This window comes from Anopheles darlingi, chromosome 2 (assembly GCF_943734745.1).
Source record: "Anopheles darlingi chromosome 2, idAnoDarlMG_H_01, whole genome shotgun sequence".
NCBI classification, from domain to species: domain Eukaryota; kingdom Metazoa; phylum Arthropoda; class Insecta; order Diptera; family Culicidae; genus Anopheles; species Anopheles darlingi.
The window spans coordinates 26,156,703-26,182,140 of NC_064874.1; the positions used below are offsets into that span (position 1 = coordinate 26,156,703).

Consider the following 25,438-nt stretch of genomic DNA (forward strand, 5'->3'; position numbering starts at 1 on the left):
TCGTCGAGAGAACCGAAAGGGAGCGTGAGAGAGAGAGAGCGTTCCAGCGAGAGCTCCCGGCTGGAACATTTTCCAAGACTCCGGTGGCATTCAAGAAATGGTGCTGGCCACAACCGCTGGCTACATTCTGCCCGCAGCATTGCAACGTTTCGCGCTTGAAAGAGTAGCAGATTCAGGGAAAGGTTAATTGTGAAAAAAATATCAGGAAATTGTTCCAGACAATCTAGTGTTACGGTTGGTGGTAAGCAGCAGTGCAAATTGCCTGAACCCAACCCATCCTCCCGCCGGAAAGGTTGGTTAATGAAGTGGCCAGCAAAGCCAGTTGGCACTATTGTGTGAAGAGGGTGGGAAGGTTGGTTGCATCCGAAGGAATCCAATAGCGTGTCACGCGGGTGTGCTATCAGCTTCTGAAAGAAACGGAGATCCTTCTGTGGAAGAAAGAAAGTGTCCTGTGGAAGTCTCGTCATCCACGAAGTGATTTGTGCCAGCTTGTGCCCCGAGCGGTCGCCCTGGTGGTCTGCTGGCCAGATGGTGTGGTAGTGTTCGGTTGGACGGTGTGAGTGAGCAAATGAATTTGACAGAGGCACCGCGGTAGTAGCAGCAGCAGCAAAAAGGTATCGATTTTTCCCGATTCCCGATCATCGCACGTGCAGGCCATCCTGCAGGCCAATGGAAAGGTGTTGCTGTGATGTGTATGATGATGATTAAATGATACCAAGAGACTGATTATATTGTCAAACTTGCTAGTGAAACCGGGCGCCGAATCGCGCCCATTGATTCAAAGTAAGACGACATAGCGGTTGTTTTGCAAAATATATTGTTCGACGGAAACGAAAGAAAGAACGCACTCGGGAAATCGCCATACTAAGCATAACGTAGCACTCGGTCCTCACGGGCTTCGAAAATCCCCCCCTCATGGTTTCATGTTGCTGCTGAGAAAGGATATTCGTCGACGACACTCTCCTGTTTCAAGTGCACCACACCAAGCACCAAGTGGTCCGAAAGTAGGTGCTCATGTTGCAGGTATAGCCGGTTTGCGTGCGTTTTGCGTGTATTGCTTGTGCACCGTGGTTCCGTGGTGGGTTTCTGGTTGAGCTCAAGACACCGGACGAAGACAGGGGACGGAACCGGCTCCAGTACGTAGCGTAGCGAATACGCAGTAAACAGAGTGAAGCAGCAAAGGTAGCAGCAGATAGAAACGGCCAGACGGAATCGTTGTGCAATCAGTGTTGCAGTGCGTGGTGCAGCAGCTAGCTACCATTCCGACTAGACCAGCTGTTTCAGCGCGGTGGCCAGAAGGTGCACATCGAAGCATAAAAAATGTAAGTTTTCACGGGCAGGGAAAGCATAGCTCAACAAGGTAATCGTTACGCGTTGCCGTGGCATGGTGGATAGATAATAAATGGGCGAGAGAATGCGGTTGCGTTCTAGCCAGCTGTTTGCTTCGAGCGAGTGTAGATCAGAGTCCATTGGCATTTACTGTCCGTTCTTGTTCTCTCGAGCAAACCATCGGAATGCGGTCAGCCGGATGGGCATTAATCGAGACAAACGGTGGGTCGTCCGTCGGTTTAGCTCTATGGTGACAGCCGCAATGGTATGCGTGCTGGTATGCGTTTAATTTCTTCTTTCACCGCTCTGGTCTAGCCCGTTCGAACGAACGCCGGATCGACGATCGGCCGAGCGTAGGGAGAAACAAATACACGGAAAAGACCTGCAGTTGGACCGCTGTGTACGGTCGCGGTACGTGGTGATCGCTGCAAAGAGCGCGCTGAGCTTTTGAACGGTTTAAACCACGTGAGATCGAGAGAGCAGAGCCGAGATCGAAAGAAGGGCTGGAGTTCGCCCCATGTTGGTTACTTGATCAAAACAAGTTGCGTACCACAGACACACGCACTCCCGCATTGCATCGAACCCATTTTCCCCCCGGGGGGGGGGGGGGGGGGGGGAGTCGCTGCTCCAACTCGATCGAACACGCACACCACGTTGATGTTGTTGTTGATTCAAGTTGGAGTTTGGGTTCTTTCTCGGAATTTATCTCACGCGCGGGCGAGAGAAAGAGAGAGAGAGAGAGAGAAAGCAGGAGAGCATCTTATGATGGAGACAATTTTCTTGGGACCATAGTGTATCACCTCGCGAGCTGTGCTGGCTTCCAGAGTTGGCCACTTTCTGTTTACCTTTCTCTGTGCACGACTTTCGCAGTCAGCGCAAGTCGTGCCGTCCATAACAGCCGATCGATCGATATCAACAATTGTTGATTGAGTCCTCGGAGGTGTGCGGCGCTGCGACGATGATGCGAGCACAGGGAACAGGGAAAATGTCCTTAACCACGCCATGGCATGGTTGGGTGGTAGATGATTGACGTCATGCTGTTGGTTGGCGCCTGGACTCTGGGGAAGAAGTCGTCGATACAACTCAATAATCCGTCAAATCGCACCGCAAATCAGCTCGTTGCATCACGAGAGACCATGTGATACCAAGCATATTAGCATTGTTTGGTTGTTTTATCAACCAGTTTCACGATTTATCGCGTTGGGAGTTCTGGTTTCGTTGTGGGTTAAATGCTACTAATTAACACGCAACAGCTAAAAGCAATCGTTTGGAACTTGTTGAAAGAACTAATCGAATCGTCGCGTTGTGGCAGAGCTATTCTATATTTATTCTATTAGCATCACATCTATCTATTGCAAGTGCCTAATGAAGCTAATGAGGCTTAAACGTATTCTATTGATTTGTTCCACATATTCTCACTTTCAAGTACAAAGCTCATTTTTTGGTTAATTATTCAAAGCCCAGCTGCGTGTCTGTCGTGGTTTTCACATCGTCTCACAAGTTCTACGTTCGTGGAATCGATACAGTGGATACAAGAAAAGTGGAAGACCTAATCCTTTCCTCACGTTTATGTCTTGGTTTCCCCCCTGGGCTAGATTATGCTTATCAATATGTCCCAGTGTGCTCCGTTTCCTTCTTTATCCCTTGAGAATTTTGACAGCTGGCGGCGAACAGAGGCTCCTGATTGCTTCCAGTTCGAGCAGGCCTCTATGGTGATGGCTCCTGTATGTAGTAACCCCATAATGCTTGCGTTCCATAGGGTGCTGAGTGATAGGAAGGGTGCATTTCTTACGAATCGTTGTAAACATTGAGACACTCATCTCGCTCTCTCTCTCTCTCTTTCTCTCGCTCGCTGTTCTCAGCAATCCAACCGTATGCAACATTTCCTCGAGCTTCCATCTACTCCTGATATGATTCTTGTCCCCATCCAGTGGTGCTCGTGAGAGAAGCTTTGTGTGGATCCTTTCGGAGTTTTCGGAGCAAATCTGCGTTCGCTCTCTCCATCGTTGTCCACCGAGTGGCTCAAGGCCATCGATAAGAAGCGACCGCTTGGTTGAATAATTTTTGAAAAAGAAAAGAAAAAGAAAACATTTATCATTATAGCACTTAATGTTTGAAGATTGAGTTTCAGAAATGATTTAATGAACCTGTATCTAGTGCAGTTGCTCCTTCCGTGTTGGTACAAGCCGACCAAGCCCTCCAATTGTGACCATAAACCGTTTCTGTTACGAAACAGATGCGATGGGTGGGGAATGGTGATGGTGAGAAAATGTACATTCCAAGGCAGCGCATGGTTACCAAGCGTACGACCGAAAAAGGATCACGAACGCAGGATCGCAAAGCATGGAACCGTCTGCACACATACACAGACAAAGACAAAATGTATCGTTCTCTGCGTGGACAACGGTTGCTCTCCATTTTCCTCACTCTCGCTCTCTCGCTGCTATCAGTTGCTGTGTTTGTGTTAGTCGAATCTGTTTTTCCACTCCCAACGTCAGTGTGTGTATGCGCGCGCGGTACTATCACAACATACGACGCATTTCGTTGTGTGTTTACTTTTTCTTCTCGACGTGCTCACCGGAAAGGATACATTCGGTTTCCGTCACCCTCTGTTCTCTCTCTCCCCCTCTCTCTCTCTCTCACACACACACACACACACACACACGGAGTACGTGTTGAGCGGGAGCTTGTGTTGCCATCGATGGATTACATAACAACGGCAACGAACGTGCACGGGAATTGGTCAGTCCACTCCCCACAATGGGTAGGTCGGGTAATCATTTATTCATTTGCAGACTTGCATCGGGTCTCTTCTACTGCTTCTATTGCTTAAGAAACCGCAAAGAGGGCAAGTAGATCGATAGGCGACAGCAAGCATATTGATCGACAAATTTCTACAGCTCGCAGAGTCCATTAAACGTCATTAGACTCAGCGGAATAATGGAGATGGGGTTGCAACGAGGCGTGCGAGCTTTCCATTGAAGTACCGTGCGTCTCCATCAGGAGAAGGTACGCCCCCTCGAAAGAGGAGCGACAATGCATGTTTAATGGCACTCAAAGGGGCTTATTACTATTCTACTTAGTTATGACCAGTTCGATATTATTGTTTCAAATGAAAAATGAAACTAAACTCTAGCAGGTAGCACACACGCACACGAAGAAGCCATCAAAACGCACAGCAACTGTAACAACGCAACAATCTGTTTCTCTAACTCTCACAGCTTTGCTTGCATCTTCGGGAGCTTAATGAGCGAACGGAGGCTTCACGGAGTCTCTTCAACCTTAATAAAAAACCCTCTCCCTCTCGCATCCCCCTTCCCCCGGAACGCCATTAATGAAGGAAGCGAAGCCTTATCTGTGCCAACAGTTTTCATCAATTTTTAAATAAGTTCCCTTTTGTTCCATCGACCGCCCCCCGTTCCGTTCACGCTGACCTTTTTTGCAAGCTCCGCACAACATTCCTTTTGGTAGGTGGTTGGGTTTGGACCCCGAAAAGCCCATAAAACCCCTCACGACAACACACGGCAACAGGCTGTGTACGGCCGTATGGCGGGGTGTTTGGAGGATGAAGAAGGATTGTCTTATCGCATCACACAGCACCGCTCAGCACGTCCGCAATTCACCGAGGAAGCGGGGGTGGAATCATCGAGGGAGTGAGGGGTGGGAGAGCGCAAAAAGGTACACGCCACCCCCCCCCCCCCTCCCCCGTCCTCCTCCAGGGGGCTGAAAATCGTGGGAAACGGCAATATTCAAGGATAAGCGGTTTTATGAGCTCCGAACGCTCTGCGACGCTCATCTCACGCCCACGGCAACGGCGACGATGCTCGGTTTCGGTTTTTGGAGAAATAATTATGAAAAATAAAATAAAATAAATCTCCTTAAACGCGGCGAAAGGTTTACGGGCATAGCCGGTGGGTGGGTTCTGCGTCAACGATATTACAACGCGCGCCCTTCCACCCCTCGGGGTGCGTCTTCATTTTCCTGTCTCTCTCTCTCACACACACACACCTAGGACGCCACTCGAGCAAAGTCCCTGGAGGGGGGTTTACACTGCGACACACCTTGTCTCCCCTTGCGGGGTGGTTGCAAAATTATGTAGCTCCCGGGAGAGATCGATGTTAATGAAGAATGATGCATAATGCTTGGGAATAAAGTGATGACGGGCGTTACGGGGACGTTCTTCTTCTCCCGGTTTGCTTCTTCTTGTTCGCTCCTCAATCGATCGCCGGACCGATTTATCTGCCACAAAGTGACCCTTTTTGGAATGTTTCATCGAAAGTGTTTCAGGCATAACCGTTCCGTCGGTGCTGCTGCTGCTGCTGCTGCTGGTGCTGTTGCTGCTGCTGTTGTGTGATGTATTGATTATCGTTAGTTCATCGATTGCACACCCGGCTGTGACGGCTTCTTTAAGCCGCTTTGTATATCGACGGTGCCACAGTTTGTCGAGCACATTAGCACCGACCGTCCAAGGTTCCGGTGAGGTGCTGCTCCGCCGTTCCATCGTTCACCTTCGATGACAAATGAAATGAAAATGTGGTCGATGGAATGATGCAGAAAAAGGTAAAGGTCCATATTTATATGGAACACGCTAGCCCATTTGCCGCTTTTGTTGTGCGGATCAGTAATTTTCTTCTCTGCTTTGAATGCACTGCATTCCATTAGCGGAGGGTAAAAGGTGATCCCAGTATCCTGTGGTGCGTAATATCCGCGGTAATGGAGTCATTAGAAAAAAAAATGTATTTAATTCTATGGTTGCTAGATGGAAACGACGCTCCCGGGGGATTCCTGACTCAAAACAAGCCGATCCTGTACCATGAAATCTGTCATGTCCTAGGATATTGAGCCTCTCTATCGCGTTTTGCGTCCATTTGTTGAATGTTACAATTGATGCTGCAAATCCCAAAAAAATAAAAAAAACCAATCGTGTTACACACAACGCAGCATGCATAGCCACAGTTCGGTGGCCATAATCGGCGATGGTTATGATAATGGTCACGATTATGGTACCGGCTGCGCGGGAAAACCAATTTCCCCGTCCCATTACGCGAACTCGAATCTCGGTCGATCCATTGGCCAGTTGACATTTGCGCGAGGGGCTGTTGAGTGAGTAATTATGAGTGAGAGATGGGCTGGTGGACAGACGGACGGACGGATGGACGGTTTCGCGCATAAACCCCACTAATGATGCCCTTCCCCCCCTTTCCGGTACGGCAAAAACCCAGTACCTAAGGCAACATCGTAAACTATAGCGTTCAATAGCGTTTGCAGTGCTTGAAATGGATTTCTAAACGAATTACACATTACATCCCCATGTTTAGCTTTCCCCACTCCTTTTCAATCTGGGGGCGCACATTATGTACGATGCTTATTACACGTTTTATGTTGCTCTAAATTATCCCCGCTCCTTCCCTTCCCTTTCCCTGTCCTTTGGGGATTTGCAAAAACATAATCCAGCTCCAGCAGTCGGCGGTCCGTGCTGTTGTCGCTCGTTTTAAATTCAAATCAACAGCGAATGGTGGTAACCCCCTCACCCCCCCCCCCCCTAAACTACTACCATCCCAATCCTCTCGGCCGACCGAAATCCCATCTGCACGGGGCGATGGGCTTCTTATCACATTTTGGGTCGCCCTCCTCCCTTCATCGAGCCTGTCGAGTGTGTCTCAAGGTGAGCGTTTTTTTTTCTTCTCTTCTATCGAAGAACATATCGCCTGGAAAACGAAATGGGGTGCGATGTGCGGTTGATGCTCCAAATTACACCTTCCCTTGCCACCATTTCTTCTGCCGCCCTTGCCGCAAGGAAGTGCTCAGGGAGAGCAATCTTCGGAAGCGTCTCACCGACCGACCGACAGGGGCACACCATACCCGGCCGCGGCCACCAAGTGGATTAGAGGAAGATTTGCGAACGGTTTAGCACTAAGCACAGTACAGCACAGCACAGCATAGCGCAGCATAACCAACCACCGCTACAAGCAAGCCCAATCCAAGGTCGACGGGGAAGAATCGCTGTCTGATGGTGCTGGTGGTGGTAGTGGTGGTGGGAAGGAACAAAATTGTCGTCTTGGGTTGCGCTCGGCTGTCGCTGGCCGATGGTGCTTCGAGGAAAATGCTTCGACATGTTTGTTGCCCTCTTTCTCTGTGTTTCTGTGGACGATAAAAGAAGAAAAAAAGGAATGTCGACGTTTCGAGGGATACATTCTTTTCTCTTCGATGTCAACTACTCTTCGAGGTACGAGTGCTCCAAACCCCGCCCATAATGCTGCTGCTGCTGCTGGCCTCACTCGTGGACCATCGCGTCGCCAAAACACCAGAATCCCTCCCTGAGCCGACGGCACGACAACGGCGAGAACGCATGAGAGGAGGGGAGCCTATCACATTGACCTAGTTCCGGTTGTTCCGGATCTGCTGCTGCTGCTGCTGCTGCCTCTTCGTCTCCTTGCTTCCGGTGCCTTCCTTCGGGACAATTTTCCTCTCCACTGACCGTGTTCCGTTTTGTGTGTCTTTTCGTTCTTGCTGTTTCTTTTTTTCGTCATCGCCAAATCGTAGGCTAACAACAGACAGACAGACAGACAGATACCGGCCGTTGCGGCCTGTACGTGAGCTAATTTCACCCTTGTTCAACGTCCCTGTCCCTGTCGTTGTCGTTGTCGTTGTTGGCTGGGAGAAAATTACTTTCCTGTTCTCCTTTCGCTGCTCTGCATCGCTCTGCTGCTCGCCGGGTTATGTATTTGCAGGGTAAGGCCGACCAAACCAAAGGCCAACCAAAACGGCATTATCCATTTCTGCTCTTCGCGGTCCTGCTGTGTGGTGGTCGCGCGTTCGTGTGGTGGTCACGTGGTGGCCCGGACTTAAGTGCCATCATCGTGTTGCCCTCGGTAGATCTACTCCTTCCGGTTTCCGTTTGCTCGAGAAGGTGCTTCGGCATCGTTAAGCCCTCGTAGCGCAGCGCAGTGGGGATCCCAAGTGGATCGGACTCACGTATGGACCCCTGTTACTGATGTCCTTCACCACAACCTCGCGCCTCGAAGACCTCGCGGGCGTGCAGCAGAGTTCCAACCATTTCTTTTATGGATGAACCATCACCATCGTTTCGGGACAATCGTTTGGTCGACTTCGGTGCTTCAAGGACAACCGAGCAGCACGAGGACACGAACTACGTCAAAGTCAATTCCAAGGGAATCGAGGACTTCTCCGTTGTGTAGCGTGTGATGCGCGACACATGCGCCACCTTTCAGCCTTCCAGGACGCAACATCTGGAATAAAACTTACAACCACTAGCACCACTACCACCGACGTGGTCGATGTCGATTGTGAACTTGCTGGCTAGCTGGCCGCCTTTGAAACTCCCCTGTTTCCAACGGGAATTCCCGGTTCCAGCTGGAATTCCGGGACATTTCCGGACAGCGCCGGGGTCGGGGGTGGGAAAGGGAATTGTTGTTTTATCGATTCGAACGCGATACGCGCGACACTAAATCACCTCTCACCGCCATTCACCCTTCTTCACCCGTTTCCTTTCCTGGGCTTTCCTTGCGTTGTGCTTGTTTTGGCTTTGACTCTCTTTCCTAGAGAGTAAATGTCTTCCGGACGGTTTGAATTTCCTGTTCCGATCCGGACGTGTGACAACACCAGCCCCTCTGTCCGTCGACCTCGTCGTCGTTGCACAGAACCCCTGGACCATCGGAGTTTGCAGGAGTGATTGGTTTTGTGGTCGATTGTGCTGTACGACACGCGGACGCGCAACTTCTGCTATTTCTTCTCTTCCTTCGGTGCTTCGGGGCTCCATTGGACGGCACCATATTGGATTGGGAAGACGATAGATTTCGATTGACTTCGATAGTGGTCCTGTGCGTGTGCGTGTTTGTGGCCGGATAGCATTAGTTGTGGATCTAGCTTTTTTTCCAGGGATGGAGAAGTTGGATTTAGGGAATCACGGTTTCGAATGGCGTCGGAATTGAAATGCAATCCCTGTGAATAGCGCCTCCAAACGTCTGAAGCACCGCGATTGCAAAGTGGTTTCTGCTGAGGAGGGCTTCCCCGTTGGTTGCAATGCGGTTAGAATCACGACAAGGAACCGTGTGCTTGTTTGTCTGCCTGGTGTCCCTGAACTCCGCTAATCTGATTGTTCGTTGGTTTGACTACCGGTTATGCAGCTCACCTGCTGCTATCCTGTTCGAAGCTCGCTCACTCCCTGCTGCAACTCACGTAATAGTGGAGCAAAAGGAAAAACGGTAAGGTACGGATACTGGTACCAGAATGGCAGGTTAGAAAAAGGCGCAGCCCTCTCCTCCTCGTCCTAAAATGGTACCAACGGACCGGCAAACATTGCGTCACTTCGCCAGGCGCCAGGTTGTTTTCGCTGGAACGCTGGACGTAGAGTGTTGTCTGAACGCGACTTCGACTTTGAACGGTTACGGCTACAGACTGGTAGGTGCTACACTAGATTTGATTGTGCCGTGTGTGTGTGTGTGTGTGTGTGTGTGTGTTCCTAATGTCGATCGAATCGTTAAACTCGATCGTGCACTATCACGTACGAACCGATGATTTAGTATCGAACCGCGAAGTAGTCATCCACGTAATGGCGCCACAGCCACGCGACCACCCAGTATGTGGCCAGCATTAGCGGACGCGTACCGAGGGAACGTCCTTTTCCCTGCATGACATCATCATTTACCTTTCCGTTGGCACCATTTCCGCTAGAAAGCACTAACCGCCATCGATCGCTCGCCGGCGGTCCGTGAGAAGGTTTTTATGGGAAGAGTTTTCTGCCTTTTTCCCGAAATTTCGTTAAATGGTAGCACCAGAGGAGTAGCTGTTCTTCTCGGCGTTTTCCCCGGGGAAGGGGTTTCCTTCCAAAACTTCAGACGGATTCTTACCCGCTTGACATCTAATCTGACTTCTGATCCGGTACCGCAAGCCCGAGAACGCCGTTCCCTTGCCCTTGCGCGATGCTGGAAGGATGCTGAAGCACGCGATCCAAAGCATAGCGCCAGCGATTCACTAACCAGAATCGCGATCCCCGGGCCTGGGAGGCTCGCTATTGATCGCTTGTTCCACCACCAGCCAGCCAGCTAGCTTGCTTGCCAGCATGCTTTCCATCCTGCGCCATCATTGCTTGTCAGCATGTCTTTCGCAAGTGCAATTAATCATGTCAAGATTCCTGTGTCATTAATTTTCACTTGTTCTTGTTTCTCGAGAGTCTTGTGCGCGGAGAGAAGCCACCGCCACCGCTACCGCCAACCCCCTCTGCTCTGCATCCATCCCGGCCTCAATCACGCATCATCTCTACTCTCTCGCACTGTGTGTGCGTGTGTGTGTGTGCGGGCGCGCGTGCTGCGGTTGTTTTGCTTCTTCGGCATGTTTTCGATGGCCCCGCGTGTTCTCGAATCCACCCCGTCCCGTCCCGTCCCGTCCCGTCTTGGGTGAAGGACAGCCGAAAACATGGTTACATAATTTGCCTGCCTGCCCCGCGTTCCACAGCGTTAACAGGCCATTTGTGCGGCTTGCTAGCAGTGAGTGAGTGACGTCGCCATCACAAGAACATCATTTACAAGACGAACGAAGGACACCATGATGCCGGCGCGGCGAACACTACTTAACAGCGAAGTGGATACGCAGACAATACGGATACTCTCCCCACGGTAGCCCCGGTAGCGGCGGTAGTAGGCGCTTGTGACTGATGATGATGCCGATAGCGGCCTCTCGTCCTGGTCTCCGAGAAACGAATCCCGGACCGAACACTCCACAGAAAAAAACATTCGGACCTTGGACTGTGGCCTGCTGCTGTGGTCAATTTTGGTCGTTGGTTGCGTGTGTTTTGTGTTTCGTACCGTTTCGTCTGTCAAAGATTGAGTTATCCTTTTGCCTTCACCCGGATTAGCGGAAGTTGGGTAATCGATGATGACAGCGCACTGGTGGAATGGTGTGGTGGCCGGGTAGCTAAGGGTCCGATTGTTGATTGCTCGATTTGATGTGGGTCATTCAAGCCCGAGCCTGCAGCATCGCTCTTGTGGGACGCATCCTTCTCCTCCTCCTCCTGGGGTACCATTGGGAGCTGGAAGTGGAAAAAGGAACCGAGGACAAAAAAGGAAGACATGATTCGCCATTTCCGGGGCACCGCGGTCATTTCGAGGATAGCGCCGAGATGATTTGGCAAAAGTATGGTGCTCGTCACCATAATTGAAACATATTTTTATGTCATCCTGTCCCGGCCCGGGGACCATTGCCTGGTAGAGGCGATTGTGGCGATGGAGAGTGATGCTTACGATCCTTACGCCCTGACTACCGACCGACTGCCGAGGCCATTGACAAATTGAAGTCGATTGAAGGAAATCTGTAAAATGACAAGAGAGATAAGGCTACTGCACTGCCCCAGAACGTTCAATTTCTGTTCAAATTTCCTAATTAGTCGCAACAGTTAGTGCGTCAGTCGGCAGTCCCAGGCTCAGTAAGGGGGGCTCCGTGGAGTTGGAAACTTCTTAAACAGATTAATCGTCCAATTTGTCGGCAAGACAGTCACAAGTGTATACGTGTATGTGTGTGTGTGGTTGTGTGTGCGGGACATGGATGTTGTGCGAGGACTTTATTTCCGCCGGCAAGCTAGCTGGAACCACCTGCACTACCTGCAGCCGGCAACTCGCTGCCAGAACGACATTTTATAGACTCATTCGCACTCCCTCGTGGTACCGCGTGGCACACTGTAGGCATGCCCACCACCACCACCACCATACCATTGCCTGCCATGTAATTGAATTTTATTACCCAAAAAACATAATTGCATATATTGTCAGCGAGCGGCGTTCGCCTTTTATGCTCCACGGAACGGTCCACGGTGTGCGTGGACCACCGGCCGGGTACCCGGGGCACTCGAGGACCGCCCGGAGGTGCGCCTCAATCTGGCTAATCCTAATTTAATTGAGACTGATGGCGGACCGAGAGAAAACGCGTGACCACGGTCTGCTCTGGCCACCACACCAGCACCATCACTGGTCCACAACACAAGTAGCAGCAGCAGCAGCAGCCGCCACGGAGCAGCAAGTCAAGGTCCATCTTTTTAAAGGCATTCTCTGGCTTCCTTTTTTCTCTCTCTCCTTTTCCCCCTGTTTGTTGAACCGTCAACCGGCCCATGGCCGCGAAACGAACGAGTGAAATGGTGGTCGTAAAATGAGAAAAGGATTATGTTCGAAGAGTTTTGCTGCCGGTGGCACAAATGGTGCCAAATTACTTCTTGCGCTGGGCAGGGCAGGGCTCTAGGCCGACAGCATCCCCCCCCAGGCCAGGATGCTGTTCCGGGGCGCTTTTTTCCCCGTAGTTCCGTGAAAAGCGGTGAGGCCTTCTCGGTTCCGTGCTGCTGCTGATGGCTCGTGCCTGATAAGCCACGGTCACCTAGGAACTGGCGAACCGGCGAGCATAAAATCGTGGCCGTGGCGTGTTGGTTCAGTAGCATGACTACACACTCCATCCCACCCCCTGAACCGCCAATCGTCCGGACTTTATTCATTTCGACGTTGCTCTTTGCGACACAAAAATTTTCTCGCTTACGCAATGGGGCGGTGGGGGTGGCGTGGGCGTCGTTGTTGGCTTTTTAAAGCGAAGCTTTTTAATGGTTCCGCCGACCCCTCCACCGAACCAGGGGAAGCTCAACAGCTACGTAACGTTTGCCGATACCCGAAAGCGCGCCGGTTCGAATGGAAGGCGGTCTTATGGTTTCTCCACTTTTCCGGTTGCGAGACATCCGGACGCGTATCGCGAGGTTGTGGTAATATGCTTCTGCTTCTGTTCTGGTGCCACGCGCACGACGCGTCTCGCCTAAGCGAATTGTCTCGGCACAATCGGCACAATCTTCTCCGATTGTATCCCCCGGCATTGCCACGGAACCGGCAGCAGCTTTATTCGACTTTGCTGGAACTCTCCGAAAGGTTCCGAAATTGTTCATTATGCTTCTTCTTTTTTTGGGGGGCGAAAGTCCTTGTCCGATTTCCATCCTTATCTCGTTTCCCATTCAACGTCATCGCCAGACGCCAAAGCCGAGGACCCCAAAGAGCGGCGGGGGGTGGTTGACAGATAGATGAATGAAAAGAGAACTGGAAGCCACCGGAGCCTATCTGTTGATCTTGCACGCCAAACAGCTGCTGGATGTCACTTGGACTTGGTGTAGATTCCTTGGGTTTCGTGTAACGATGGCAACCCAAGGCATGCCTCAGGTGCTCATTGAGGAAAATTTCTACCCTGGAATTTTCCAACACGAAACAACAACAACAACACGAAAAGAAAGAAGGAAAATTGTCGCGTGGTGGACTGACTGACTCACTGACTAGCAGATAAGCCATCGCCAAAACCTTTTTGCCGACCATCGTTTTCCGGGAAGGTCAAACGTCACTGATGTCCGGGGGACATTCCGATATCGCTGCTGCCTAAATGGAAAGGGAGGGGGGGGGGGGAAGTGCAACGAGTGGCGGCGATGGGCGACTGGCCAAAACATCTCGCGCGGTTTCGCTAATTTTATCGTCCTTGACCTACACAAAGGACTAACACAAGAACAAGTTCTCTCGCGGCCGCTTCGGAAGTTGCTGTTCTGGCGTAGTTCTGTAGTTTGCAACAGTTTGCTTCTAATTGGCCGTCTGCCAGCACTCGACTCGACTCGACTCGGTATGCAGCCGCTGGCACGAGACGGTTCGTTGCGGAGTTTTTCATCGTGGCCGCCACGCCACGGTTCGAACCGAAAGCTAATTTCGGAAGTGGTGTTGTATCAGGATTCTCCATTTTCGTTCCTTTCTGGACGTTGTTTAGAGGCGAGGTCAGCCGATCGTTCGCTGCGAAACCGGCTGCACACTGACACCATTTACGAGTCAACCATTTATCTGCGTTATCTGTCGGCATCGGTGTCGGTGGCTGTGTTGTTTTGGTCCCTTTTTGTTGTTCAATCAACGAGGATAGATGAATTCCCTTGGCTTGCGAATTGACGAGGCATAAGGACAGAGAGAGTGAGAAAGAGAGACGAAGAAGCATCGCTGTTCGCTTTGTTTGATGTGACAGCTGGTGCGCCATTGCCGTCGTCCATTGCTTGCGGCACTCCGGTCTGAAAACGCTTAAAGTCAATCGTCTCGCGCGCGAGCTCTCTGCGTCCTGGTCTGGTGCCGGCGCACCGGCGCATTCCCCAGTCCCACCGAACCAATTGACATTACGCTCGCAGCCTCCCTGCAGCTGTCACAGTAAGACCAGAAGTACGCAATCGACGTCAAATGGGGGGAGGAGGGAGAAAAAAAGGCACTCCATGGGCGGAAACCCGAAGCCTCGAAGGATCCGGGGGGGGGGGGGGGGGGGGGCACTCAACACTGCGGCCCTCAACTACCTCAACCATTCCGCGGGAACGGAGGGTTTCGACATTTCGAAATGGCGAAAGCATGAGCCGAGCCGAGCCGAGCCGAGAAGAAGTGCTACGTCAAGGTTACATCGCTGGGCGCTGTGAAGGGGCGGGGGGATGCAGAGACGAGCCGGAAAGGGATACAACAAGGCGGCCAAAAGGACACGATGTCGGAAATGCCAGTGGATGACGATGGTGATGCTGATGCTGCTGCTGCTGCTGCTGCTGACGCTGATGCTGGTGTTCGTTGTCGTTCCAGGGCCAACACTCGGTATTGTGTGTGTGTGTGTGTGTGTGTGTGTTCGGGGTCGTGCTGTGTGCCAGATGAGCCATTGGCTGTGGGATGATGATGGAAAAGCGAGAGTAAATCGAGATGGCTGCAGGGGAGCTAACCCCACTACCCCGGATGGTAGGATCCACCATCCCAGCCATGAAAGGGCCACGGGCTTCGCATCGATCGAAAGTTTATTATCCTTCCTTTGGACCGGCACGCCACTCCATCTGGCCTGGCATCTTTTCTTATCGGTAGTGCCTTTCGCACCCGGATCCCTTTCTTCCTCTTCCTCCAGGTACGCACACACACCGGGTCCACATCGTCGGGTGTTGTGTTCCGAGGAATTTTCGATTTCATCGCAACACTTCATTTTCCTCTTTCGCTACCGCTGTACCGCTGTACTCCGGTGAACGTCTCGCGCGAAGAAACTAGCGACGAGCGAGAACTAAGCAAACAAAACAGGACGCTTCTTCGTTCTTCGGGGAAAGTTTGTGTGCCGTATCTTGAGTCTCAGGGCACCTCACTCCAAAAGGCCGTAAGGCCGTTCCTTTTTCTTCGGGCCGCTGTACGTGTGTGTGTGTGTGTTAATTAATTTTTCGGGACTTCATACTTCCCCAGATCGATCAAGGTTACAGAAATTCATTAGAGGACCTCTCTGCGAGCAAGCGACAGAGCGTGCATTGTGGGGCGTTATTGGGATTTCAGTTTCTTGGGAAACGCTACTTGTAGTGGTGTGTATGTGTGTGGACGACCGGTGGGAAAGTTCACGCGGTACGCGGTCCGGGTCCGGGCAGCGGGAAGCGCAGAAGCGGAACACCACCACCACCACCACCATCGGAAGCAGAATTGAGTCAAGTTTTAATGATCAGTGAGCCGCCCGGATTCATGCTAACCGGATCGTGCTGGGGATGTCAGGGAGGGGAGGGTTTTGTGTAATTTATTAATGCGAAGCGGCACTGGTTGTTGCCAGGGGCAGGGGGGGATGCCGGTAGGTAGGTTGAAACTCAATTTTCCATTGAAACTTTGATCAGTCAAGTGTCAACGCCACCACCACCACCAACACCACCAGGCTGCCCGTTCTTGTCATAAATCATTGGCTTTAAAATGGTGCAACTCCCAGCAACGGCTTGCTAAGGGGTGGTTGTGCTCTATGGTGGTGAATTTTGTCGAAATGGACTACTCCGATGGAGACGACGGCTTTGATGGTGTCAGATCCTGGATGCCCGGAGAGAATTGGTGAAATTGAGGCAACACTAAATTACGTTCGCAACATTATATTTTACTTTGAACAATCGTACACCGAGCGTAACATAGCACACGTGGACACATCGGTGTCCTGAAGGGTGGGGTTGGAAGGACCATTGATTTCCGTGGTTTCGTGTGTAGGACAGGAATTCAAATCAATCTATTGAGCTTCGTTTGCTGGCACGGCACAACAACACAGCGTAAAGGAAATGGGAATCGACTTCACGATGCTCTCTGTGCTCTCGATGCCTGTCTCTCTCTCTCTCTCTCACTCTCTCTCCATCTGTCGTCCTCTAATGGCATATTATTGTTCGAATTCTGCCCAAGTTCGCCTGTTTGCCATCAATCGTTCGTGCTAGAAAAGTTATTTCACAAAGAAACAGTGCCTTTGGGGCCTCCATCCAACGGCCAGCCCTAGCCGACCCCGTTGATGTCAGAGGAAAGAGGGGGAATGAAAACACTGATTGATACCCTCGTTGGTATCGGGCGTCGTGCGGTGGGATGTGTGATGGACAGGTGTACCCGGATGCCAGCGGTTGTGCTGCTCAAACAGCGCCTCAGATGTGTTCTAACTTTTTTTTTGTTTTTATTCTCTTGAGAAGGGATTATGAGATGAGGGATTTGTATGTTTTCGAAAGAGTCAAGGATTTTCGATGGGGATTTTTGGGAGAACCTGGAACGACCGCAACCTCAAGCATGGCATGGATTTTTGACACAGTATGTCATCACAAGAACGTTTTTCCTAGGATTGATTTATACTAAAACACGAATGTTTGGAAGTCGAAGAGGCTGCCTTACATTACTGCAGGATACGAGGGCTTCAAGCTTCCATTAAATACAACAATGGCTACAGACTGTTTGAATGTTTTGATTCCAGTTTCATGACCTGGCTTGCTTGGCAATGGCAATCATTTCACCACCCTCTCAGACCCATCACTCGTGGGAGACATGGTGAACGCCAGTGTGTTGCTACTGATGATGATGTTGTCGATGGCGCTGACGGCTCGGAATACATCGATGATGTCGTGGCATGGCACGTCTGCCGGTAGCAGCGCCTCGCTTCTGCTGCTGCTGCTGGTGGCATTGCTGCTTAATGATGCAAATAATTTCATTTTGACAGCCCGTTTCATTTATCTCGCATCATTCTGTCATGTGGTGTTGGTTTTACGATAGCAGCAGACACACATTGACAGCCATCGAACAATGGTGCGGCACGGGCATGGCGACTATCGGCATGCCGCTGCCGATCGTTGTTCATGGATGACATAATCCTGCACGACCGAGCGCACGGGCGCTTCGCCATAATCCTTGCGCTCCGTGGGAGGTTTCTTTTTTTAGTATCCCGCCCCACTGTTGCTGCTGCCATCGGGGGTGGGGCGGTGATTGGATTCATTTCTAAATTTATTCCTGGGACATTCTCCGTGGTTCTCTTGAGCGGGGAGAGAAAAGGCCAGCGGCGCCATCGGTGGCTAGTGATCGGATCTGTTCGTCATTACTTGAGGCACTTTGTGTTTCGATTCTCGTCTCAAATTTCTCCGGATTTTAAAATCGGCTTTTTCTAATGTGCTTTACTTATTTATTTCTATCTATTTACAGGTAAGTCATCTGATAAGCCCTTCATCATCGCGCAAATTTACAACGACAGTAAGCTCCGTAGTGATAATATAGCATGTAGCGAGCATGACTTCAGTAACTCCTATTTGTGTTTTGTAAACCTGTTTTATGTGTGTTTGTTATACGTTGTACTTTGTATTGATATGCATCATTCATAATCATTCAATGAACTCATCCTAGAACGATCCCGGTCCAACAAAAGTAATGATAACCTTTTATATACCCCGAGATTAAGCAGTTTTGGTCAAAACCAAAATGATATCATTCCTTAAACCGAGCTCATCCTTCTCTAGCCGTAAATTTCATTCTCTTTATTGCAACGGCAAAGATAATTGTTCTATTCATCATCGTGTTGCAATCGTTAGCGAACACTATGTTCGTGCTAGCTACAAATTAAGCGCCTCGGTGACGCCATGCTGATAAGCAGTTGAGCATATTTCCAGTGTATTCTCCACGGGGGGTCGAGTTAATGTTTTCGAGCTTACCCAACTGCAAATGTGCATCTAGATCATTTCGAATGTATGAAAGTTTGTTGCAAACATCGGCCACTACAGGACATCCATTTGATGAAGAAAAAAAAAGTAGATGGGGCTGGTGTCCCCAGAAGACTAACTCGTGGACTCGGGTTCGAGCGCCGCTGGTGTGCACCACATTGCAACGGTGCCAGAGCTGAGCGATCTCGATCGTAAAGTTTCATTTGCGGGCAACAAATGCCCAACAAAACCGGCCGCATGGTGGTGGCCGCGCAAAAGGATTTGCCACGCCAGTCCCATCATCTACTTTTCCTATTACGCTTGGTCTCAAATCACGTCGTAAACAGAGCGCCCGCACGGCTTACCCGGAAAATGGGGAACCGTAAGCACCGGATGCCACGCGCGAAACCGAGACCGCCTGCTTCTGGGTTTTTATTTGCCTCACGCTGTGACCGCGCGCACTTTTATGTTCTCCGGTTCTTTGCTTACGTGTTTTATGCGCTTTTGAAGCTGCGCTTGGGGAATTCTTCTCTTCATCGCCCTCCGCTTGGCATCATCGTTGATAAAGAGCAAAAACTTTTGATATGCTCAACGCCGGACTCGAGAAAACTACAAACTCGAACTACTAGCTACACTTCCACAAACTACTGTTAGCCGAACGAGTTGACCGAAGATCCATTTCGATTCAATCATTTACTCATTTTTACCTTGCATGCACATTAAAGCGAAAGATATTCTGATGGGTCGATGCTCCCCATCAGCGTGTGTCTACAGTTTAAAGGGTTAGATTGAGTGTTATTGCGTGGCATAGCGTGTGGTCGTGTGTTTGCCTTTTATGTAATCTGTATCGAATATCGAGGCTCATGTTTCTCTTTACTCATTAAGTATTTTATTCCTCATTATGTATTGAATGCTTTGGAGTGGAACATGCTGTATATATATTTACCTAAACCTATTAATTTATTAACGATATCACGATATCGTTGTTAAATTCCGACACGCCGTGTTGTGCTCTTTCTCCGCCATTCTTTCTACATAGCACCATATCAATTGGTTTCACCCTAGCCCTTGTGATTTCTTCGACTCTGAGGGTTGCATTGTTTTTTTTTGTGTGTCTGTCTGTCTGTCTGTGCGTGTGTGTGTGTTTTGTTATTGCCTTTTCATCTTCGCATCGCCAACCAGAAACCAAAGCGGTCTCGGTTTCGGGATTGCCGTGTATATAGTATTTTGATTCGTGCAACCTTGTGATTGTCCCCGTTCTTTTTCCATCTCACTTTTCGCTGTGATTAACACGATTTTGTACGATTGCGTGATTCTGATAATGATGATTTCACTGTTTGATTCTTCTCTTAGTTGTGTTTGGATGTTTTTTAAAAAATGAAAACGAATGTTTTTTTCTTCTGACTCTTGTTTCTGTTTTCTTGAATATTGGACGGTACAATGTTTTTGGTTTTGTTGGTAATCCTCTCTTTGGCACATAGAACGATTTTCTCTAAAACAGACAGTTAGCAAACGATTTAACCGGAGTTCCTTTCGTCTTTTCTTTCTTCGTTTCCTTTGCTTTCTCTTTCTCTTTCTCTCTTTCCATTTTCTTTCGGATTCTTCTTTCTTTCAGGATAGTACAATTGGCTACCGATTGAATTCCGTTTGAGAAGCAAAATTTTTCAAAACCACGTCTTTAACTTTTCGTTCCCTTACACCGCGCCTCTACGAAAGACTCTGTTCCGGTGCCCCGTCTTCCTATTGAGGGCTGGTCGCACCGCAGCTCGAATAGTGTACAGAATTGAGTGGAAGTATCAACTCAACTCAACACCCTTCCTGTTACACCGAACTGCTCGAAACAATCTACACTCAGCAACTGCCAACACACTCGTTGTCACATTACACGCACCGAACCAACACGTGGCATTCGTATTCGATAGTTTTTGCAGCGTCTTTTTGGTCTGCTTGATGTCAACGGTATTGATCAGGTCTCTTCCTGTACCTCACCAACACGAAGGCAATCAAACCATCCGCGGCACAGCGTAGCAAGTCTACCGGAAAGCTCCGATTTGGGAGTGAAAACGGTCCAAAAGCTTCACTACCAGGCGCCTCCATCGGTTCGCTGCCGTCCCTCATCGATGTATGTGTTTCATTCTTTCTCTATACTTTCACTTCTTCCACTTGTTTTCCACATCATCGCATATCGCTTCACTGTGTTCTATTATTCCCTGTTTCATTGTAACGTTCACGATGCCGTGGCCATTACACTATAATCGTCCGGTTCGACTTCCGGTGCTTCTAATTGTGTTACACAAACTTTCCGTCCATTTCTTCCTCTCGCCATCTTTCACTTGCTATATTTCTTTGTTTCCCATTGTTCTTCTCTTCTCGTGTACATTACACTCTTTCTATTTCTTGCTATTTTCAACCATTTCCATTTTTGCTTTCATCGTCGTTTTGCTACTAAAGAGGTGCTCATTTTCATACTTCATCGCTGCTGTAAACCCGCTTTGGCTAATCGCGTTTCGACAGAATCGCTCCTGTGCGTATGTGTATGTGCCTGCGCTACGTATGATTGCCGTGTCGTTTATCTCATCCGTTATGTTGTCATGTTGTGCTTTTCGCTACGAAACGGTCGGCAGCTGCTAGCTTCTTTCTTCTTCGTTACCCGGTTGCATTGTTTTGCGTTAGCAGCTCTTACGTTCGCCAATAACCAGAAAACCCAAAACATCTGAAAGCCTTTCCGTGGACTTATTGGGTTGATCGATTTCCCCTCGTCTGTTTATCATGTGTGTTCCTCCTGGTGCTATTTCGGGTTACAGCTAATCATAGAAAGTTGCAAGCTTTCTCGAGAAATAAGTAACCAAACTTTGCTCCGCTCAATTATCGATAGTTTCTCTTGATTTAGGGCTCTTCCGCTAAGCGTGGTGGCCTTCGGTCGTTCATCATGCCTAGGTTTCTTCCGACCGAATCATTAGGTGGCCGATGCCGATCCGTCATCAAAACAATCCCAATTTGTAGCGACTGCCTTCACAATCAACCCTTTGATATGATTTTGTCCTGACTATCTGCAGGCAGTCCTTGAGAGTTCTTAGGGGCTCTTGAGAGTGATTCCTTGGGGCTCTGCACCATGTATGACGGTTTTACAAAAATCTGTATCTAAGTCATTTCTACTTCGATTAATGTAAAAATTTCACAGGATACTCAGGGGACGTTCAAGATTCAGGGAAAATGTGAAAATTAAATGAAAACAGAAAATATTTCTTTTGGCCACCGATCAGTGCATTGTTCCGAGATTTGCATAACTTCTGGGGTAGACACAAACTGCTCGAAGTGTGAATATTTCGAGCACCACAGATACCGGAGAGGTAAAAAATGTGAGGAAAACCCGATGGTATGGCGGTAAAATTCTTTTCACATATTTCCCTGAACACTGACTCTTTCTTAGGTGTCCTGTGAAAATTTTACACCAATCGAAATTCAAGTGACACAAATAAAGATTTTTAGAAAATCGTCATACTTGAGAGCAGTTGTGAGTTTTAACCGGCTGAGCAGAAAGTCTTCGCCCGAGCAGTCATACAACGGTGATCGCTTGTGCACCACAATCTGGGTCTAAATGAAGAATACACCCGACGAGATCCGGTGTTTCGTACGGCATATCAATATAATGTATGGTTGTGTATATGGTACACAATGACAAAACGATGAAAATCGATGCCGACCGGTGGGTAATCGCATAGAAACGTCCATAACGGTGGATGACAAAAGTTCGATTGCTGCACACCGATCAGCCAGGACGTGTGCGGCCTCCGTTGGCATTACACACTTTCACACTCGGGAAATGAGTTCCCATTACCGACGTGCGGAAATTACATCCGACCCGAAGTTTAGCCATAAAGGCGAAATTTATCGTTAAACTTGGTCACATTTTTCCTCGTCAATTCTCGGCCGTTTCGGAGTTTTTTTTACGAGACCCCTCGAAGGCCTCGCATGGCATCGACTAATATAATCTATGTTTAGTCGTAGAGTTTTCTCTAGCCAGCAGTAGAATCCGCACGAATCCGTGCATACTAACCAAAGAGAGAGTGAGAAGAGGAATTCATAATTTCTTTCATTTCTGCAGCAGTCAATTCGCCCGTCAATTTCCCGATTGTTAGTCCTTCAAATATAACCCATTTGGAGGACCATTTGTTTTGTAACTTAACCAGAGTGAGATTACCACGAGCAGCACCTTCAATACGCCGCGTTTAAATAGTGCCGTTATCGAAATAGAAACCGGAAATCCGATCTATCTTGTTACTGCTGCCGGTCAGTCGAATGTAAACTGTCCGTCGGTGTAAGAGGAGTGCGCATTCACAGCCGTGTTGTTAGAACTGCCGCATAATGTATTAATGTCCACCGTGGTGGAGCAAAAGAGTGAAAAGGAAAGACCCCCTGTCCACCGTTGACCAAAGTGCGCATCGTTGCGGCCACGGTACTCCAACGAGCTCGTTGATCAAAGGTCTCGGGTAAAGATGTCAACCCCGTCTCGGGACTGTTCACCGAAGCAGCGCACGTTCGGCGCCGGCAGCTTCAGCACGCACACCTCATCGTCTTCATCGCTCGCCTCATCCACCGCCGGCAACGCCAACTCCATCGACTCGTCGCTCTCGTTCCCTAGCGGTACGTTCGCCTGCTCCTTGATTTGTTTCTTGATACCCCTCCCCCGGGAGCCTGTTCCTTTGCCTTTGGTTCCGCTTTTCATCGCATTGCGCTCCATCATCCTTCCCCGTTAGTCGCATGGTCGCATCCTTGCGACCGACGATTGCCTTTGCGATTCCGTTCAGCGGACGAAACAGCTTTGCCTGCTTTTGCCAGCTAATTTGCTGTTTTAATTTCCCATTTTGCTATTCAAATCAAGCAGCCACTCTCTGCCATTCTTTGTTGACGTTTGGTTTGTTTTACGACCATTTATGAGCCATCTGGTACTATGTTTTTGACATTTGTTTAACCAGTTCCGGTGGAGCGGCCTCCCTCGCTGAAAGCAGTGCTTTTTTCAATTAGTTCTGTTTGTTGTTTGTTTTCCATTTACAAACCATCGATCGTCTGAGTGATGATTGCTTGTATTGTTATTGCACAATCCTTTCCGAGTTAGTAATCATTGAACATCACTGATGGTAGTAGATCTCATCCCCATGAAACCATTTCAATTACTAAAAACAAGAACCAATCCAAGAAGGCAGTGCTCTCCGAGTTCGAAATTTTTGAAGTTCCTTCATTAACCCAAGAACGCAATAGATGCGAGGATTCCAATTGATCATAATTCTTTTTCCACCATTCTACATTTACCCTGTTCGTTATTTGGCCACTGGACATCGTCGTTGTTTTCGAATCTCATTCGTGTACGCATCGCGCTTCACAAAAAACAAAACCTCGCCATCACTTCCACCAACAACAACAACTCACGAACCACACCGAAACTCCCACTTGCAAACCACACCCGTGGTACGCGGTATAATCGGCGTTAAATCCGGACCGGGACCTGTTGCCGTTTCGATTCTTTGCCGTCAAATTTACATAACTTATGCGCACCATGCCCTGCCCTGCGTGTTATCATCTCTCCATGGATCACCGAATCATCGGCCCCTTCCGGTGCTCGTGCACCGCGGTCGACCGGTCGGCCCCAACAGTCAGCGGTAGCCCGACGAAACTGTCCCTCTTTGGGAGCAGCAAAATGTCGTCAACGACTGGCGGCAGCCCACCGACACTACCGACCGGACCGGGGCCAAGCCGGCAGCGGTCACTGCGCGATCGGCTGCGCGAGGGCATTACCGGAAGTCTCACCTGGCAGTAAGTGTTTCTCAGCAACCAACTTTTGAACCTACCACGCAGACAGCAAAGATACCAGATCGCACACACCGTGGATGTTCCACCACCGTGTTCTGTCTGTGTGCGTGTGTGTAGTGTGTCTTTTTAGTAGCCCCTTTTTTGGCCACGTGTCGGTAGTACTTTTGGACTTTTGATGTAGGTTCTCTAGGTAGCGAAATGTTGTTTATTGGCCATTGTTTCTTAGGTACAATAGTGTTTCCCGTTTTTTTTCTTTTGGTTTTGTTTCTCTTCTGGCACCAATACACCAAACCAAACTATCCACCAATGTTTACGCACATACGCGCTCAACCTACCTACGAGGATCGGTATCGATTGGGATCGATCGAGTGCATTTATGCTGCGATGTTTCACACATTTTCACCTCGATTGTTTTTTTTTTTTCTAGTAGCACTACTCACTCTTGGCGTAGACACTGTTCTAGGAATTTTGTTCCTCTCGTTTTTGTAGTAGTCGATCTTTTTCTTTTCAATTTCAAATCTCTTTGTGCTCTTTCGTACTTGAAGTAAGTGTAACGGCGTTACAGATAGCCTTAATCGTGGAGTTGGCATCGTACGACGCTTTCGGAAGACGAAATAATTAATCTTTAAGATGAATTAAGTCGTTTCGGAGTTACTTCATCATTCACAGCTGTCTGATCAATGACATGTAGTAAAGGGGCTTCACTGTCGGTACGCTCTTTCATGTGCAGCGTTTAATCTGCCGTTCACTTAAAAAAAAAACGAAAATGCTGAAAATTCACATCCTGTGAACGGTAACAAGTGACAGATGGAATGGAGTGCAGTCAGCCGAAGAACCGCTGGGTTTTGCACGCGATCATAGTGGCCTCCTTTGCATTAAACCTGTTCACTACCGGCACCGGTCGTAACGGAGGTCACATTCAGTTCCCATTGACTGTGATGAGTGATTCTGCACCATAATTAGTTCGCTTCCCTGCCCACCCTCGTGAAGTACATTTTTAGATATTTTTTTTGCGTTTGGTTTTGTTTTTAATTTGTCTCTGCACCTGTGCTTCGCTGACGTAGCATTTCCATTTGCCATGCCATTGCGTGTGTGTGTGTGTTTGTTATTTTGTGTGTCTCGTTTCCTTCAGCTCTCCGATATGATTGTTTGATGTCGACGAGCAACGGACGACGCTTCGTAGTGTTTGATGATTTCAACCTAGCACGTTGTATTGTACGCTTCGATGAACCGCAGCACGATGAGTAGTTTGTTGTGATTTTTATTCGGCCAAAACCACCGTTTCGTTCTGTGCCCTAGAACGAACGGCTGTTTCTGGCCACACGCCAAACCACGTAA

The 25,438-nt window shown here is 49.2% G+C and overlaps 3 protein-coding genes across 3 annotated transcripts in view; 2 read left to right on the forward strand and 1 right to left on the reverse strand.

The window, feature by feature from the left end:
• LOC125947999 (protein D3-like) overlaps window positions 1–18,933 on the reverse strand; it is a 348,887-nt gene extending 329,954 nt beyond the window's left edge. Inside the window, exon 1 of the mRNA XM_049673626.1 lies at window positions 18,923–18,933. The gene's annotated coding sequence lies outside the window, so the exon portion shown is untranslated. The remainder of the gene's footprint in view (window positions 1–18,922) is intronic.
• Window positions 193–24,153, forward strand: LOC125948019 (uncharacterized). Its single transcript, XM_049673647.1, has 3 exons — window positions 193–292; window positions 22,398–22,936; window positions 23,944–24,153. The coding sequence occupies exons 2-3, from the start codon at window positions 22,789–22,791 to the stop codon at window positions 24,105–24,107; spliced, it is 312 nt and encodes a 103-aa protein (XP_049529604.1). The 5' UTR covers window positions 193–292; window positions 22,398–22,788; the 3' UTR covers window positions 24,108–24,153.
• LOC125947894 (TLD domain-containing protein 2) overlaps window positions 292–25,438 on the forward strand; it is a 104,049-nt gene continuing 78,902 nt past the window's right edge. Inside the window, exon 1 of the mRNA XM_049673402.1 lies at window positions 292–1,322. Within this exon, the coding sequence (XP_049529359.1) occupies window positions 1,321–1,322 (2 nt within the window). The 5' untranslated portion in view covers window positions 292–1,320. The remainder of the gene's footprint in view (window positions 1,323–25,438) is intronic.